The 19,808-nt window shown below is 37.7% G+C and overlaps 3 protein-coding genes across 5 annotated transcripts; 1 reads left to right on the plus strand and 2 right to left on the minus strand.

Moving 5' to 3' along the window:
* Positions 1–3,779: 3,779 nt before the first annotated feature.
* LOC113003070 lies at positions 3,780–5,439 on the minus strand. Its single transcript, XM_026130945.2, has 2 exons — positions 5,267–5,439; positions 3,780–5,149 (listed from the first exon to the last, which is right to left on the minus strand). The coding sequence occupies exons 1-2, from the start codon at positions 5,437–5,439 to the stop codon at positions 4,381–4,383; spliced, it is 942 nt and encodes a 313-aa protein (XP_025986730.2). The 3' UTR covers positions 3,780–4,380.
* Positions 5,440–5,650: 211 nt separating this feature from the next.
* On the minus strand, positions 5,651–7,506 carry LOC105193876. Of its 3 annotated transcripts, XM_039454336.1 has the most exons (6): positions 7,199–7,506; positions 6,788–6,956; positions 6,456–6,545; positions 6,137–6,321; positions 5,859–6,039; positions 5,651–5,775 (listed from the first exon to the last, which is right to left on the minus strand). In XM_039454336.1, coding segments are annotated over exons 3-6 (402 nt in total). In that variant the 5' UTR covers positions 6,457–6,545; positions 6,788–6,956; positions 7,199–7,506; the 3' UTR covers positions 5,651–5,740. The 3 variants fall into 3 exon arrangements, with proteins under 3 accessions (XP_039310270.1, XP_039310269.1, XP_025986738.1); XM_039454335.1 differs by lacking the exon at positions 6,456–6,545; XM_026130953.2 differs by lacking the exons at positions 6,456–6,545; positions 7,199–7,506 and having other exon boundaries at positions 6,788–6,979.
* A 4,263-nt stretch (positions 7,507–11,769) lies between these two features.
* On the plus strand, positions 11,770–18,617 carry LOC120358820 (secreted RxLR effector protein 78-like). Its single transcript, XM_039454337.1, has 2 exons — positions 11,770–11,894; positions 17,498–18,617. The coding sequence occupies exon 2, from the start codon at positions 17,963–17,965 to the stop codon at positions 18,392–18,394; it is 432 nt and encodes a 143-aa protein (XP_039310271.1). The 5' UTR covers positions 11,770–11,894; positions 17,498–17,962; the 3' UTR covers positions 18,395–18,617.
* Positions 18,618–19,808: the final 1,191 nt, after the last annotated feature.

The following is a 19,808-nucleotide window of genomic DNA, read 5'->3' on the forward strand; positions in this document are numbered from 1 at the left end:
TAATTATTTTTTTTATGTTTAATATATATTACATGTAACAATATGAAAATAATATTAAGAATAAAAATAAAATAAATTGAAATATTAGGAGTACAAACTGAAAACCGCCGTTTTTTGTCAAAATTTGAGGATTGATTGTTGAAAAATGGTTACATACATATTCTTGAAAGTATTGTCCATCGCTGGCCATTACTTTCTCCCACCTTTCGGGCAGCATACGAATCCCGCGTCGAAAAAACTGCTCGTCTTTTGCGGCGATCCACGAATCGACTCAGTTTTCGGCCTCTTCGTAATAATGGAAGTGCTGCTCAGCCAGGCCATATGCCATTGATCGGAACAAGTGGTAATCTGAAGGGGCGATACGGGAGAATACGGCGGATGAGGTAAGACGTCCCATTTCAATGTTTCCAGATAGGTTTTAACGACCTGAGCAACATGTGGCCGAGCGTTGTCGTGCAGCAAAATCACTTTTTCGTGTATTTGCTAGTATTGTGACCGTTTTACCTGCAATGCTTGGCTCAAACGCATTAGTTGTGCTTGATAGCGACGTTCTATGATGGTTTTACCCCAATAATACCTCTAACTTTGCGCCTTCAAACTTTTTCACCGATCTGGGACGCTCCTTGTCCTTTATGCCAAAATCACCACTTTTGTAGCGTTGAAACCATTCTCGACATGTTCTTTCACTAACGAAAGCCTCACCATAAGTTTTTACAATCATTCGACGCGCCTCAGCCGCAGATTTTTTCGAATTGAAGGCAAAAAGCAAAACTTCCCGCAAATGACGCTTATTGGGCACAAATTTCGACATTTTCGATCACAAAAAATATATAACGCCGATAAAAATTCACAACTGCAATGATAAGGAATTGTTGCCAGATGCCCAACCTTACATTTAAAATTTTTGATCTAACGTTTGGCGCCAGCATTTACCGCTGGCGCCATCTACTGGAAAACGGCGGTTTTCAATTTGTACTCCTAATAATTTATTTATTTAATTTCTTGCAATATTATTTAAATATCACATAAACATCACAGAAATATTGTGAAATATCACAATAATATTACTATGAAATATCACAGTAATATTACTGTGATGCGTTTTCGCGGACATTTTGATATTACTGTGATATCACAGTAATATTTCGTGATATTTCTGCAATATTTCATTTGTAATATTGCAATGTAAAAGTGATATTGCTATGATATCACTGCAATATTACGTGCTATGTGGGATCTGTTACAATACAGGGTAACTAATTTTCTCTTTCTTCTGCTGCGATCAGTTGAGATATACCGGCATCGAACCGGACATATGCTCACAAATTTTTGCAGATAAAAATCTTTACTTTTAGACTTCTGAGCCAAATTTTGAAATTCTGCGTTGTTCCGGCGTCTAATTTGGAACTCATAGTACACTCATTTTATACGAAAAGACCGTTAAATATTTGTATGAAGCGAATATTTGGCACCCGTTGACACTCTAGATTACAGAGCCAGTTAAGATTAGATAAAAAAGATATGAATTCAACGTTTTCGGCATAAAGTGGATTACTATGAGGTCCATTAATGTCTATACTTTAATTGACAAAAAGGATTTTGAAATCTGTAAATGTATTAGGAGTATAAATAAGTTTCCGCCGTTTCACAAAAAATGGCGCCACTAGTATGTTATGGTTGAAATTGTCTGTTGTAAAACGTTATATCGTAAGGTTGGACATCTGGCAAGAACATAACTGTAACGAAGCGATCACATGCATATAGGCACAGGCGAGTGGAAGTGTGCGTATGATGCGGGGAGCGGGCGATGGATGGGCGATGCGGTGTGAATTAAAAACAAAGGGAAATCGCAGTTATCACCAGGGGTCTCAAGCCCCCGAATTTTCCTGTTACTATGCGGCATTCTTTTGATAAAAAATTGCAATTCAATTACGATATCGCTTGTCCTGATGCCGCGTCTCACATTCATTACGCTCTAGACCACGGGCCAGAGTACACGCTTCCGCATGTACAAAAATCGTGAATTATAACTTGATACGAAATTGTTTGCTCTTTCCTTTTTTCTAAAGACGAGGATTAAGTAAAGAGTTGGGACACGAATGGCTGCTTTAAAGTGTGCCAAGACGAAAGGTCAAATTCACCCGTTATTAATAATAAACGCGTGTATCTTATACGATTATATTTGTGACTATCAAAAATAAATTCAGTGAAAACGAAACTAAGTGAGGAAAAATTAAGTTTATTCCCGCTGAGACAATAACCTTAAAATATTAGCGATTTTGTATCAGCATCATACATCTTTTTTCGTGCAAAAATGTCGTGTTTTGAGCCGAATAAGCGTCATTTGCGGGAGCTTTTGATTTACTTCTTTAATTTGAAGAAATCTGCAGCCGAGGCGCATCGATTGCTTGTAGAAGCATATGGTGAGGCTGCCTTAAGTGAGAGAAGTTGCCGTGAGTGGTTTCACAAGTTTAAGAACGATGAATTTGACGTCAAAGACAAAGAACGTAGCGGAAGGCCGAAAGTGTACGAAGACGCGGAATTGGTAACATTATTAGATGAAGATTCGTGCCAAACGCAAGAAGCACTTGCACTTACATTAGGAGTGACTCAACCAGCAATTTCAAATCGCTTAAAATCATTGGGAATGATTCAAAAACAAGGAAACTGGGTTCCATATGAACTGAAGCCGAGAAACGTTGAACGCCGATTTTTCACATGTGAAATGCTACTTGCCAGGCATAAACGAAAGGGTTTTTTGCATTGTATAGTCACTGGTGATGAAAAATGGATCCACTACGATAACCCAAAGAAGAAGAAATCATTGGGACCACCTGGCCATGCTTCAACATCAACAGCCAAGCCGAACATTCATGGAAAAAAGCTCATGTTGTGTATTTGGTGGGATCAGCTTGGTGTCGTGTATTATGAGTTGCTCAAACCGAATGAAATCATTACTGGGGCTCTCTACCGAACACAATTAATGAGATTGAGCCGAGTACTCAAGGAAAAACGTGCCCACTACTACTCCAGACACGACAAAGTTATTCTTCTGCATGATAATGCTCGTCCACATGTTGCGGCTCCGGTCAAAACCTACCTGGAAACATTCAATTGAGAAGTTTTACCCCACCCGCCGTATTCAGCAGACATTGCTCCTTCTGATTACTACCTGTTTCGATCAATGGCGCATGGCCTGTTTGAGCAACACTTTACATCATATGAAGATACAAAAAATTGGGTCGATTTGTGGATAGCTTCAAAAGATGAATCATTCTTCCGACGCGGTATCCGTATGCTGCCAGAAAGATGGGAAAAAGTAGTGGCTAGCGATGTACAATACTTCGAATAAAACATTAGGTACCGTTCTTTCACAATAAATGCCCAATTTTTGATAAAAAACGGCGGAAACTTATTTATACTCCTAATAATTACAAGAATTTTGTCTGCAAAAATTAATCGTGTTTAGTCGGTAAAAAAGGACATGTTAAGTAGCGATACAGACGGCAGTATCGATATTTTGTATCGACGCGTATCGTAGATTATAATATCGATATGTCCAAATATCATAAAAAAAATTATCGATATATACGAATATCGACACAAAAAATCGAGTTTTATAAAACCTGTAAATAATTATTAATTATAAAATTATTACACATATTATATAAATATCTTACACTTTAGAAGAGGATAATAATAATAATAATATACGCAACTAATATTGTACAAAAACTATTTATTTATAATTATTTATTCAGTCATATAAAATATAATATAACTTAAATTAAATTAATCAAGGAAAATTTATTTTTTTATATTAAAAATGAAAATGAAACGAAATGGATTCTGATATACTATCGACTTATTGAGTATGATTATTGAAGATTGGCACTCTTGTAAAGTATCCTATTTGTACAACAAATGTAATTTCAGCCATAGAGACTTTACAAATACCAATCTTCGAGTGAAAGCGAGTTTTAAAATAATAACTGTTGCAAATGTTGCCCAGTAAGCCGATTTCGCAAATCATTTAATATTTCCCGCTCGAGAAAAATTAATCAAGGAAAATTTATTTTTTTTATATTAAGAATGAAAACGAAACGAAATGGATTCTGATATACTATCGACTTATTGAGTATGATTATTGAAGATTGACACTCTTGTAAAGTATTCTATTTATACAACAAATGTAGTTTCAACCATAAAGAGACTTTACAAATGCCAATCTTCGATTGAAAGCGAGTTTAAAAATAATAACTGTTGCAAATGTTGCCCAGTAAGCCGATTTCGCAAATCGTTTAAAATATTTCCCGCTCGAGAAAACAGACGTTCGGACGGAACAGACGTTGCTATTATGGTAACGCTTAGCCAATGTCGCTAATAACGCTTAGCCAATGTCGCTAATGAGGAAAACGATTGATTTTGCCAATATTTTAACGGGCATTCATTTATATTAATAGGTATCTGGTTAATATAATATCTAAATTCATCTGGCATTTCATTGTTTGCACTAGTAAAAGCAACACGTTCTTTACATCTTTTTATTAATACGTCATGATAAGCCCAAAAAGCACCACTTTGATTTACAGATTCAGACAAATTATTTTCCTCCTGTTCTTGTATATTTTCTTGATTAGTAGTATTTAAAATATTCGTTATTTTGTTTACCGCATGGCTGCATGCAATTTTATCTACAAAATGAATTTTTTTGAATCTATGATCCAAAATAGTAGCAATTGCAAGAAGAGAATTAGATTCAACATTTCTAAACCGTGCCTGAAGTTCTTGTGTTAAAATTACTTTCATGCGTTGTCCCTCTTCACTAATAGGTTTGCATAATTCTAATTGATTTGCTAATGTATGTAATATCGGTATTACTTGACTGCCAGTAACGTACATTTCACCAGAAAGCATAGTTGTTGCTGTTTTAAATGGTTCCAATAATTGTACAAACTCTCTTACAGTTTGTAATTCCAATGCTGTTAACATTGATGGAGCTGTAGGATGTTGCAAAAGTATTAGTCCAATTTTGTCGGACAATTGGATAAATCGATGAAGCATATCAAAAGTAGAATTCCAGCGGGTTTCAACGCTTTGGATTAATTTTAAGTCGGAATGTTCTCGCAATAAATCCGAAAGAACTACACTTTTTTAAAAAAAAGTTACAATAGATTTAACTTTCTTACACAATAAACTAACATTTTTATCTTGTTCTATGATTTTAGCGAAGACCAAATTTAATGTATGCGCATAACATCCTAACCGTTTTTCTTTGCCAAAAACATTTTCTATAGCTTTTGTTATATTAGAAGCATTGTCAGAAACAACAACAACTATACTCTCCAAATTAATATCCCAGTTTTGAACTATTTCGAGCAACCACAGTTCTAATTTATCGGATGTGTGCCTATCCTTTAATTCTATGACTCCTATCATAATAGTTTTTTTAATACAATTTATGTGGTAATGTGCAGTTACTCCAAGATAACTCTTTGTATTTACATCAGTCCAAATATCTGTTGTAAGCGCTACATTATCTATGTTTGATAATTCGTCTTTTATCAAAGTTGATAAATAAACATATTTTTCTTCAATTAAAGAAGTTATTACTTTTCTGCTCGGAATGGTGTATAAAGGACTCACACATTTCATAAAAGTTTGGAACCCTTGTTTCTCCACTGTTGACAAAGGCATATTGTCCTTGGCTATCATAAATATTAACTTGTTTGTGATATCTTTATGCTGTGATATCTGATGCTTTAGATCCTCCATCTAGAAAATATAAACAAAATAAAAGTAGTAATTGAAGATGTTCTTTTTATATAAAATATATTTGATATTAAGTGTACGCATACCTTGAAATGATTTTTGTTTCACAAAAATGTCTTTCAGTTTCGGTTGTTTTTTTGATTTTGAAGAATTTACACAAGATGATGTTGAACTTGTCGATGTCGACGGTGTTGGAGATAGCATGGATTCATCTCGTTCTTCTACATCATCTTGTTCTTCTTCACATATCACTTCACTATCACTTGACTATTAATAAAAAAATAAAAATTATTTTTTTTGTATATTTTATATATTTACATTTATTTATTATATATTTAGAATTATATATTTAGAAATATATTACCATTTCTTTTCGTTTTCGTGACTCCTCGTTGATTATCTTGATATAAAGGTCTGGATGCTTCCTTTGCAAATGATATCGCAAATTGGTAGTGTTCCCACAGGTTTTTATAAACTGTTGGCATACATTGCACTTCGCACCATCGGTAGTTTTTATAAAATGTTTCCAAAGAATACTCTTTGGCGGCACTGAAACATGAAATATAGTAATTAATAAAACAAAATAAGTAATTTTAAATTTGAAAAATAATCTAAACAATTCTGGAATAAGTTGAATCGAATAAAAATATTTTAATAAAGGAGCAATGGAAAAGTATGCATACTTTTTTTAGAAATATACACACAAATACGTGAGGGAATTAAAGTTAAGAAATATGATCAGGACTTCTAATCTTCCAACTCATCAACCAATACTGAAAAATTAAAACAAACACAATTAAACATGCAAATAATGAGTCTTCTTTTAATAATAACCATGAGAGAGAAAAGCAAGACAATAATTATTTATGCAGTAAATTGTGTTAGGTTATGTTAAAATGCAAAATAGCAATAAACCAATAAACTCTCTTAAAGTAGATATTTCTGTTTAAAACAAGACATCTAATCTAATTTTAATACACAATTTATTGTGTGTTTTTAATGATATTACACTTACCATGAGTTGCGCAACTGATTTTTATGACCAATTGCATGAAACAGACGTGCACGTTTTAATAATAAAATATCAATATGCGTAATATTGCATGATTGCGGACTGAATTGAACCATAGAGATTAGAAATAAATATGATCAGGACTTCTAATCTTCCAACCCATCAACCAATACTGAAAAATCAAAACAAACACAATTAAACATGCAAATAATGAGTCTTCTTTTAATAATAACCATGAGAGAGAAAAGCAAGACAATAATTATTTATGCAGTAAATTGTGTTAGGTTATGTTAAAATGCAAAATAGCAATAAACCAATAAACTCTCTTAAAGTAGATATTTCTGTTTAAAACAAGACATCTAATCTAATTTTAATACACAATTTATTGTGTGTTTTTAATGATATTACACTTACCATGAGTTGCGCAACTGATTTTTATGACCAATTGCATGAAACACACGTGCACGTTTTAATAATAAAATATCAATATGGCGTAATATTGCATGATTGCGAACTGAATTGAACAATAGAGATTAGAAATATTATTATATAGAGTACGCGAGTGAGCCGAGTACGTGATAGCGAATGAGTTTCCCTCTAGTGATCCCTATACGAACGCGCATGCGCGATGAAACGGTGACACAAAGGGCCTATCAGTGTTCTCTATGGCTGCGTTCAAAAAACACAACGGTTGCACAATACACATCTGTAGATAGACGTGTATCGAATAACGATACAAGCAAAATTATATCGATACACCTAAATATCAATACTTAAATTATCGATGTTTTATATCGATATTTTAATGTAATAATATCGATTTTCTTAAATATCGATGCAGTATCGCCCATCCCTAATGTTAAGCATCCTCTTAAGTGCCCTTTTTTTCATTAAAAAAATCTTTATTTAATATTGAAGTCAAAAATAAAATATAAAAAATAAAAAATCAATATTGAAATCTTTTTTTAATATTGAGGTTTTATCTTAAGAATTATTTTTCAGAAATTTCCACAGATGGTCACCCATCTAAATCGCGACCTCGATGAACGTTGCTTGACATCTGTAATCGCTGCGAAACTGATCCCTCGTGATGATCTATAAACATTTTGTGCTAATACATGTGCATCACTGATAGATCTGCTCAATATATGTTATCAAAGAGACAAAATATATATAATAAAATATATTATTTATATAAATATATATAATTAAGTTAATTTTTTACTGATTTTCATAGATGTTATTGAAATATTTTTTAAAGAAATTTTAAAATCAATAATAATTAAAAAATAAATAGCTTAAATGTTAAATTAATAATAAATAAAGATAATTTTATAAAAATGAAAAATAAGTAAAATATTGTTACGATCGTGCGATATTTGTAATGTGTCACCGTATAGTTTATGTAATCGATAGTAATGAGTTGACGGTCGCTCGTTGACGACGGTTGTTGTTATGTTGCTGACGTCTGGAGCCTCGTTTCGGTGACAGACGTGTTCTAATAAACGTCTCAGTTTCTTTTAAAGAATCTGCTCAATTATTTATTGTGCGTGAGTGCGCGTGAGTGTCTTGTGCCACCGTCGGACGTAACAATATTAATATTAAATAAACATAAATAAATATTAAAAAAACATTTAAAAGATATTGTGTGCTGATTGGGAATATAAAACATTTTAAGCGATGTTTATAATATATACCAAAATAGTACTATTATCTTCTACCATGCTTTCTTATGTATTAAATATATTCTTAGAAACAGATGTTGCAAAACCTGCTGCAAAATGTAATCCAGATACGGATTGTGTTGCATCGACTTCTGCATGTCGAGCCGCATTGAGATGTGCGACTCAAGCCGCACTGAATACTGCAGTGGTTCCTAACTTTGGTACGTTTTGTCACGGTATTTCACCTGTTTCTTAATTACTTATTACTTAAGCCAGCAACACGATATGTTTTTGCTTGCTGGATTGATTGCGAGTAAAATTCTAGAAATGCACCATACAGCAGACAGTATTTTTAGTAATGTACTAATTCACAAGCAATCGAGTAAGCAAAAACATATCGGGTGTTTACGATAACTCAAGTTGAGTTGGTTTCCACTAGGGCCGAAAAATATTAGGCGCGACTCTCTCTAGTACCTTTATGATTCATGACAACTCAACGCTGTATCGTATTGCCTGAATTAAGTTAGATCTCGTGCTCAATCGGTGGACTGCGTAGAATAGTCAAAATATAAAACAGTACGATTATAAAGCACGAATTAATTTTAGAAATAGAAACATTATGTATGCAAAATTAAATAAACGTTTTGAATATATTTCCAATTTAAAAGAAAGTTTATATAAAAAGTTGCTCGACTTCCGTTTCCGGTAGCGAGAGTGATAGTTGTGTGTTTGTAAGGTGTGTTTGGTGAGATTGTGTTTTTGAGAAGAAGAAGGGCAGGATCGGAGTGTGAGGGGGTGAGGGGACGGAGAAGTAGCAGGTGGAGTTGGGAGAATAAGGGATAGGGCAGGGGTAAGGGAATAGGGAGACAGGAGTGATAGTAGGGTTGGGACGGGATTTGGAGGTTAGACGGGATAGTAGGTATAGAGAAAAGAGAGGAAGCAGAAAAGAGGGAGGGTAGCGACATCGGGCGGTAGAAGTGAGAAGCATAGCAGGAGAGAGTTAGTGCAGTAGCGGGAAATTTTGAATTGGAGTAATCTACTGAGTATCCAATATAATATCTTAACATATAAATTGGCATTTTTACATTTTCTAAACTTAATTGATTTGTTTTCTTAGATTAAAAGTGATAATCTTAAATATAAAAAGAGTCATTCTAGTAAATAGTTTAAATAGGAAAATTGGCAGGTTAGAAGAAAGACGAGATGGAGGAAGGAAAGAAGGGAGGGAAAGAGATGGAAAAGGAAGTAGAGGGGAACGGAGAGGAAAAGAGAAGTGTAGGAAGGCCGAGCAAGGTAGAAAGTCTTATGAGGGAAAGATCAAACAGTGCGCCACTGCTAGAATTGTTGAAGAGAGAAGAGAAAAGGAAGGGTGAACAGGGGGAGGAGACTAGAGTAGAGGAGGGAGAAATCTTTAAGAGGAGCAATATGGTAAAGAGATCGCCGGTAAGACAAGAGGAAGGAGGGCTAAGGGAGATATTACGGGAGGTGAGGGAAGGTTTTAAAGAAATGAAAAGTGAATTGAGAGAATTGAGGGACGGTAGAGAAGAGATGAGGGAATGGATGGAGGAAATGAGGAAAAGAGTAGACAATTTGGAGAGAAGAGTGGAGGATATAGAGAAAGGTAGGGGAACGGCGGAGAAGGTGACGGGAGGAAGGGAGAAGGATAAAGGAGAAGTGATAGAGCAGATGCAGATAAGAGGAAAGAGTGAAATGAAGGAACTAGAAGAAAGGATGAGGAGACTAGAATTAGAAAGGGAAAAGGGGGAAAGGGAGAAGAGGAAAAGGAATATAATTATAAAGGGGGTAAGAGTAAAGGAGGAGGGAAAGGAGGAATTAAAAAGAGAGATTGAAAAGATAGTAGAGGCAACGGGGGTGGTAGCGAGAGTGGAAGGGGTGAGGAGGATAGGGAATAAAGATAAAGATAAAGATAAGGGGGAGGGGTCATGGTATGGGTGAGATTAGCGAGTGTGAGGGAGAAAATTGATGTGATGAAGGGAAAGATGAAGCTGAGGGATAGGAAGGAGTGGATCGTGGACGACTTGACGGAAAAAGAGAGAAGGGTAGAGTGGTGGATAAAGAGGGAAGCAGAAAGGAATAGAAGAAAAGGAAAGAAGGTAAGAGTAGGATATATGAAAATGTGGATCGAGGATAAATTGTGGATATGGGATGAGATCAAAGATCAATTAAGGGAATGGAGGGGAAGAGATGTAAGAGTGGAGGAGAGAGGGGGAAAGGAGGAGAAAGGGAAAGAGGTTTTTTAATAGGGGAGAGGTGGGGTAGGAGAGAGGGAGAAGGATGGGAATAAGGGAAATGGAAAATATGATAGAAGGAGGAATAGAAAAAGGAGAGACAGTAAAGAATATAAAATAGGTTTTTGGAATGTAGCAGGCATGGAAAATAAAGAGGAGGACTTTAAGGAGAAATTGAAGAAATGGAATGTGATGTTTTTGAGTGAGACATGGTTACAGAAGAAAGGATGGGAGAGGGTGAAAAGATGGTTACCGAAGGGATATATTTGGGAGGTGCAAGAAGCGGGAAGAAAGAGCAAAAAAGGGAGGGCAATGGGGGGGATGATTGTGGGATTAGGGATGGGATAGAAATAGGAAAAGAGAATAGGAAAAGGAGAGAGGTGGGTTTATAGGTGAGTAAAGTCAAATTAGGGGGAGAATGGTGGAAACTAGTGGGTGTATACGTGAATGGGGATTTAGAGGAAAAAACGAGACAATTAAGAGAGTGGATGGAGGAGAGAGAGGAGGGGGTAAGTATATTAATAGGGGGGGATTTTAATGCGAGAACGGGCAGAGAGGGGGGAGGTATAGGAGAGGAGGAAGAGGGAGGGGTAGGGGAAAGAGAGAGAAATTCAAAAGATGGGAAGATGAATGGAGAGGGAAAGAAATTGTTTTTTAAAGGAATTAGGATGGTCAATTCTGAACGGATGTATAAAGGGAGATGAGGAGGGAGAATGGACATATACTGGAGGGAAGAGGGGGGACTGTAATTGACTATGTAATCGGAAATGAGGATACGAGAGGTAAAGTGGTAAAGATGAAGGTGGAGGACTGGGTGGACTCGGATCATCAGCCATTAACGGTGTACGTGAAGGGGGGAGGAAGGGGGGAAGAAAGGATTGGGAAAAGAAAAGGAAGAGAAAGAATAGGGGTGTGGACGGAAGAGGGAAGGAAGAAATTTGAGGAATACATGGGCAAGAGGGATAATGTTTCGGAGGTGGTTGAGGAGGATTGGAGGAAATTGAAAAAGAGAGTGGAAGGAGCATTGGAAAGAGTACAGAGAGAAGAGAAAAAGGTGCGGAGAGGATGGTGAGATATAGAATGTAGGAATATGAAAAAAGAAGTAAGGGAAGAGTTTAAAAAGTGGAAGAAAAGAGGAGGGAATGGGGAGAAATATAAGGAGATGAGGAAGGGATACAGAGAACATTGTAAGGAAAGGTGTTACGTCCAGAGTTGAAGTAGGATAGGTAAGACATGGAGGGAGAAAGGAGGGACGTAACAACTTGAGAATGTGCCCACGAGGCACAGGCAGGGCCGCGTCGACAACCCAGAATATATGGGTCAATGGGTCCACAGCGGGGGGCCCAATGACAAACATTCAGGGTGTTTCGCGTCCCTCGGTCCTGTTTTGAGGCAGCAAATTTAATTGCTTTACCTCGGGATCGGACCTAGTGCTTGGCTTAATAGAGCAAGAGATGATGAGTGAGGTGGAGAAATTAATTAAACTCCTTATAATCAGTCATTGATTTATTGAAAGAAAATATGAAAGATAAATATATATAATAAAAAGGATTAATTCTATGTAAAAGTAATTTATTACAGATTAGAGCTGTTAAGGAACACAATTTGATAATACAAAAAAAATCCGCAGACTCGCGATACAAAGTTTGAGGTTAACAATTAAATTATGCACATTTATATATACATATATATATATAATTATATATATATATATATTTACATTTATAATATTCTATATTAGTGTAACAAACAGAGTATTCGCAAGTGTGTATGTGTGTCTATATTGGGACTTCATTTAATACGGCGGTATTGGGGCGGAATTGATTTAAAAATATTAGTTTGGGAATTAGATAATATTTTGGATATATATGGGGGAGATACACGGGGACTGGTACATCGGGGGAAGACAGAGAAAGGAAGACACGGACCGCTTCGAGGTCAAATTCTTCAGGGCCGATAGAGAACGCGCCAGGAGGGAGTGGGACAGAAGAGATCGGAAACATTGAGAGAATTAACTCTAGCGACTGAAGAGGACCAGGGGCAAAATAACAACGTGGGGGAGGTGGAGGTAGCTCCTCTACGATCTCTATACTGAGCGCGGGGCTAGGAGAACGATCCTGGTCTTCGAGATCATGCGATCCGAAGATCGGAGGGGTGGAGCAAGGTTGCTCCTTCTCCTCGTGGGGCCCTACGTTTGGGAAATCCGCAGGAGGTTGATCTTCTTCCAAATTGAGAATCTCAGGGGTCGGAGATCCCTGAGAAGAGAGCGAAATGGGAGAGTCCGGGAAGATTCTATAGGTTAATTGAGAATCGGGGGAGTCGGCGCGAAGAAAATTATCTATGGGGGAGTCAGCGCGAAGATTTTCTACGGGGGAGTCGGGGCGCGGAGAATTATCTAAGGGGGAGTCGGCGCGATAAAAACTATCTACTGGGGAGTCGGCGCGGGGAAAATTATCTACGGGGGAGTGGGGGAAAAATGCGAATGGGGGAAGTCGCTCTTCTTCCGGTGCACAGTGGGATAGAATACGGAAAAAGTGGCCAAAAGTCAACTTTTTAATTTTGATAAAGTAAACATACGGTACTCATGTGGACATGTCAGTACATATATTCTCAACATTTTATAACTTTTGGTCAAGTACTTTTTTTTGTAGCAATAATAGTTTGAGAAAGTTGCATATGATATGTAGTAAATATATGTATAAAGTAAAGCATTTTACATCGTTAATCAATTATATAATTCGAGTTTTTTATTTTATTGCTTTCTAAGGAAGTATACAAATCATGAAAATAGTAGATACTTTTCGTTATATTGACTCTGAGAGTTTAAAAAATATTAAACTGACGGACAACTTACTATTTTTTTACAGAGTAACGCACTACCGAAACGTCGTTCCACGAAGTTCCACTTCCAATAAATAAATTTGACGTGCCAATGTGTTCCTTCAAATGTGTATTTTAATGTAAATATGCTACTTTTTGCTACTTTTTATGTTTAAACACCTAATATCACTTAGAAATGTATATTGACGTGAACGTCAATTTTTAAAGCGCTCAATGGGATAGGCTGCTGAGAAAATTGCAAAAATTAACAGTTCGATTATATAATTATCAGAAGTCATGTCTGCATTACTTTAATCGTTGAGCACGATTTCGAAGTTGGAATTATAATATTCAAAATGGCAGATCCAATATGGCGGATCAAAATGCAAAAAGTAGTCGGACTTTAATACTCTGAGAAAAATTGCTTAATTAACAAACGTATATTTAGATATGATAAAAGAAATATTTTTCAATTATAATGAAATATTTAATTTTAATAAATATGATACAGTTAAAAAATATTCACCTAAATCTACACTATCAAGTTGCAGCTTCAGTTTACTCAAAATATGATTTATAATATAACCATGTCCACTTCTGAGTTATAACCTTTTAATGTTCTGCGAAGATAGTTTATTTTTCCGCCACTACGCGGCGCGCATTATCGCTAGAGAAATACAGCAAAATATGTTATATATAAAGGAGCGCTCGGTCTCGGTTTTACTTCGGTTAATTTATAATATCAGTATTATAAATGATGATATGTGTGAAGTTGCATTTTGGCTCGAATCTTTGGATCTGATATTCTGAATTTCATAAAATACTTATTAGCAGACGATTTTTGAAAGTTGTTTTTTACAATTTTTTGGTACCCAAATTAAAACGTACATTACCATTATATTAAGGTTTATTGCATTTCAAAATTATTATTTCGTACATTTCTTTTAATTTCAAAATGTCTTTTACAAAGTGGGAAATTGCAGAAGAGTTAAAAATTCATAACTCAGAAATAGACGGGGTCATAAATTATATTTTGAGTAAACTAAAGCTGCAAATTGATAATGTAAATATTGATAAATTAAATAAATTGAAAATTGCAGTTAAAACTTTGCGCACTAAAATAAATAAAAAATGGAACGAAGTTAGAAGAATTCAAAGTAAATTTGAATGTAAATATGGTGAATGGTTGGACTTTGTTTTCAACATTCCTGATTTGACTGCCCACCATGATAAATCTCTTTCTAAAGCAGGTCGTCCACGTCTAGAGTTCCAATTATTGTCCGATAGGTCAAAACGACGACAATGTACGGAACTTAGCACACAACATGCAAATAATCCTACTAAGATTTTAATTGTCCGTCATATTGTATCCGCCATTTTGAATTTTGAATTTTTGACATTAAATTCGAAATCAGCGACCCCCAAAACCCCCCTATACCAAGTTTCAAGCGAATTCAGTCGATTTTGATAATTTTGTCCGTCATATTGTATCCGCCATTTTGAATTTTGAATTTTTGACATCAAATTCGAAATCAGCGACCCCCAAAACCCCCCTATACCAAGTTTCAAGCGAATTCAGTCGATTTTGATAATTTTGTCCGTCATATTGTATCCGCCATTTTGAATTTTGAATTTTTGACATCAAATTCGAAATCAGCGACCCCCAAAACCCCCCCATACCAAGTTTCAAGCGAATTCAGTCGATTTTGATAATTTTGTCCGTCATATTGTATTCGCCATTTTGAATTTTTAATTTTTGACATTAAATTCGAAATCAGCGACCCCCAAAACCCCCCTATACCAAGTTTCAAGCGAATTCAGTCGATTTTGATAATTTTGTCCGTCATATTGTATCCGCCATTTTGAATTTTGAATTTTTGACATCAAATTCGAAATCAGCGACCACAAAAACCTCCCTATACCAAGTTTCAAGCGAATTCAGTCGATTTTGATAATTTTGTCCGTCATATTGTATCCGCCATTTTGAATTTTGAATTTTTGACATCAAATTCGAAATCAGCGACTCCAAAAACCTCCCTATACCAAGTTTCATGCAAATCCATCAACATTTTGAATTTTGGCCAGTTTTTCCGTATTCTATCCCACTGTGCGGTGCGACCGGCGAGTACGAGACAGGGGGGCAAAGTCGATTGACTTGGGCGGCGATCTGGTGGATTTCCTCCTCAATGGCTTCGAGGCGGCGGATTCGGCGATTGCGGCGATTTCGGCGATTTCGGCGGCGCTTCGCGGCTGCTCGTAACCGGTTTTTATGAATTTTGGGGACTTTATTCACTAAAATAAAAAAAAATATTCCGTTTCTTTCTTTTGGCGAAAAGTTAAAATTTAGACAACCTTTCGGGTTAACTCGAGTGGAGTTCGAGTGAAACCGAGGGAAAAGATCGGAAGTAAAGAAAAAGGGTTCGACAGAATCTAAGGGGAGAGAGGAAAACGAGAATTCTTACGAGAAAATCCCTAGAAAGGAAAGGATTTAAAGATAAAGAAATTCTTTCGTATTAACTCTTACGAGTTAATCCCAGGAAAGAGAAGAATTAAAAATAAAGAGTTTCTTTCGGATTAACTTTTACGAGTTAATCCCAAGAAAGAAAAGAATTAAAAATACAGAGATTCTTTCGGATTAACTCTCACGAGTTAATCCCGAGAAAGAAAAGAATTTAAAGATAAAGAGATTCTTTCGGATTAACTCTTACGAGTTAATCCCAAGAAAGAGAAGAATTAAAAATAAAGAGTTTCTTTCGGATTAACTCTTACGAGTTAATCCCAAGAAAGAAAAGAATTAAAAATACAGAGATTCTTTCGGATTAACTCTCACGAGTTAATCCCAAGAAAGAAAAGAATTTAAAGATAAAGAGATTCTTTCGGATTAACTCTTACGAGTTAATCCCAAGAAAGAGAAGAATTAAAAATAAAGAGATTCTTTCGGATTAACTCTTACGAGTTAATCCCAAGAAAGAAAAGAATTTAAAGATAAAGAGAGAGAGAGAGAGAGAGAGAGAGAGAGAAAGAGAGAGAGAGAGAGTATGGAGAGGAGCATGGGGAGGAAAGAGTAATAACCTCAATAAATGTATTATGTTCGAAATCTTTCGCGCTAGAGAGAGAAAGGGTGCTCGAAGAACGAGAGCGAAACAAACGGTTGATTCGGCAAACTTACTGCTTGCAGATTGTAGCGTGAGTCGATGCAGGTGAATGCTATTCTCTCGGAGCCGCAGGGCTTCAAACTGGGCCAGACTCGGCGGGAGGTAGTAGATCCGGTCGGGGGTGTTCCGGGTCCAATGGACAATGGTCCGCAGATCCCAACCGGGGACGTTTGAACTGACACTTTTTCCTCTCGACCGAGACTTGCGCCGCGCACGAGTTTAAAGGCCGCGGATCCGAGAGTCGCAGAACTCGGGCATGCAAGATGCCACGGAACTGCGATTCGGACTGTGAACTGTGTACTACGAACTGCGTACTGGGTACTGCGCGCTCCGCTAGAAGACGCACCTATTTATACTATTTTTCATCTATGATTCCCTTTGTCCCTTCGAGGGCCGTGTGCACCACTTTATTCATTAATACACCCACGTGCAATATTTACTTTTACGACTTTTTTACATTCCTCGGTAATTGTTATCCGAGAAAGCGGCAGGTTTGACAATTGAACTCTCAGAAGCATTAAATGTCAAAAAATTATTTGATTTGTTGCTATGCGGGTGTCGGGCGTCAGAACTCAAAGGGATGCATACGTGCGTCTTCCAGCTCCCTGATTTTACTATCTTGGGTGTTTCCGGTATCGAGCAACGGTGTCACCTCAGATCTCCTTAATTGATGAATTTATAGATACTTAATTCGTGACATCCGGTTATTGCCGTGAGAGTCACCGTATTCTTGGAATCGGGGTGAAATCACCGTCGCTCGCCCGTTAATTAGAATATCCGCTGGTTGCGAAGGAAAGAATCGTTACTCCGCAGGACGTAACAAAGGAAAAGAAGGGAAAGAGAAAGATGGGAGAAAGAATTGGAAGGTGTAAGAACGGAAGGGGATGTTTGGAGGGTAGTAAATAGGGGGAGGAGAAAGAGAAAGAGAGTCACGGAAGGAATCGAAATGAGGGAATGGGAGGGACACTTTAGAAAGGTGTTGGGGGGAGTAGAGTGGAGGGTGAGAGGGTGAGGGGAAGAGAAGGAGTGGAAGATGATATCAGTAGGGAAGAAATAGGAAGGGCGGTAAGTAAACTGAAGGAGGGAAAAGCGGCGGGAGGGGATGGTATCGTAAATGAAGTATGGAAATATGGGGGAAAAGAAATAAAGGAATGGCTGTGGGAAATATGTGACAGAGTGTGGAGAGGAGAGGGCTGGCCGGAGGAGTGGAGGGAGGGGGTGGTAGTGCCGATAGTGAAAAAGGGGGAAGGGGAGAGGGTTGAAGACTATAGAGGGATCACGCTAACGCAGATGGCGTACAAGGTGTACGCAGCGGTACTTGCGGAGAGATTGAAGGAGGAGGTGGAGAGGAAGGGGATACTCCCACCGAGTCAAACGGGGTTTAGGAGAGGGGTAGGCACAATTGATCTGATTTATATGATAAACAAGAGGGTGGCAGTAAGAAAAGGCAAGATGGTAGTGCTATATATAGACCTGAAAGCTGCGTTTGACTCGGTGGATAGGGAAATCCTCATACAGATGATGAGGGAGAGGGGAGTTAAAGAAAGCTTGGTCGTGAGGTGCGAGGAGGTACTGGAGGAGACCCTAAGTAGAGTGAGGGTGGGGAAAAAGGTAGGGGAAAACTTTTGGACGGGGAAAGGGGTAAGACAGAGGTGCCCTCTGAGCCCATGCTTATTCACGCTATTGCTGGCGGATTTGGATGAGGAGTTAGAGAGGGAGTGATGTGGAGGAGTGAGGGTAAAGGGAAGGAAAATATACTCGCTAGCGTATGCAGATGATGTGGCAGTGGTTGCAGAAGAGGAGACAGGGATGAAAGGGATGATTAAGGCATTAGAAAGCTACATAGAACGGAAGGGACTAGAGGTCAATGTAGAAAAGACGAAAATAATGAGGTGTAGAAGGGGAGGCGGAAGACAGAAAAAGATGGTGTGGAAATGGAAAGGAAGAGAGATAGAAGAGGTGAGAAAATACAAATACCTAGGGTATGTAATGATGGCAAATGGGGGTCAGAAAGAACATATAGAGGAGAGAGTTAACAAGGGAGCAGTGGTGATGAGAGAAGTATGGGGAATAGGAAAGAGGAGATTTGGAAAGAACTGGGCTAGAAGGATGTGGTTATTTGATAGGTTGGTATGGACGGTGGTTAGCTATGGGGCAGAAATTTGGGGGTGGAAAGAAAGGGAAAAGGTAGAGAGGATACAGGACAGGTTCTTGAAGTGGATTGTGGGGGTTGGGAGGTACACGCCGGGGTACATGGTGAGGGAGGAAATGCAGAGGGAAAAGTTAAGGGGGAGGGCAGGGTTGAGGGCATGGAGCTATGAAAAGAAACTGGGAGAAGGAGGGGAAGGAGAGCTGGCGAGGTTGTGTTTGGAGGAAATGAGAGACAGGGCGAAGGTAGGAAAAGTAGTGGGTAAATGGGAAGAGGAAAGGAGAGACTTTTACGAGGAGAAGAGCTGGAACCTAACTGAGATAAAAAAAATGAGAGAGGGGGGAGAGCTGAGGGGGTGGCAAGAGAGAGAAGGTGGCAGGAGGAGGAAAGATGGGAGAAAATTAGGGGCTCTAGATATAACTTATGGTATGGTAGGGTGAAAGGTAAGGGGATGCCAGAGTACCTAAAAAAGGGATGGAAGGAAGAAAGATGGCAGAGAGTGGCGAAGTTTAGGTTAGGAGACGGGATGATGGGGAATAGATATTGGGAAGGGGATGAAGAAAGGAAGTGTAGGATATGTGGAGGGGGAATGGAAACTTGGGAGCACGTATGGGAGGAATGCACGAATTGGGGGGTTGAAAAAGGATGGCAGGAGATGGTGGATGAGGTCTTGGGAGAAGACGGGGAGGGAGAGATTTGGATGAGGAGATTAGAGGAGATGAGGGAGGGAGGAGGGTGGTTGGGTGTGAATGAGAGTGTGGAAGGAAGAGAGGAAAATGCGGCGGAAACGGAGGTTCGGAGAATGAGTGTGGATGTATGGATGGATGAGTGATCTTTCTCTCTCTCTCAGGTGTTGGATAGGATGCGAGGAATAAAATTGCGAGGTTTAAATTTTGTAAGCGGAGCGGAGGTCCGCAGTGTACTCCGCAAAGAATAAAGTACCTTATATATATATATATATATATAAAAAGATGCTCATTAATTTTT

Source organism: Solenopsis invicta, chromosome 10 (assembly GCF_016802725.1).
Source record: "Solenopsis invicta isolate M01_SB chromosome 10, UNIL_Sinv_3.0, whole genome shotgun sequence".
In the NCBI taxonomy this organism is placed as follows: domain Eukaryota; kingdom Metazoa; phylum Arthropoda; class Insecta; order Hymenoptera; family Formicidae; genus Solenopsis; species Solenopsis invicta.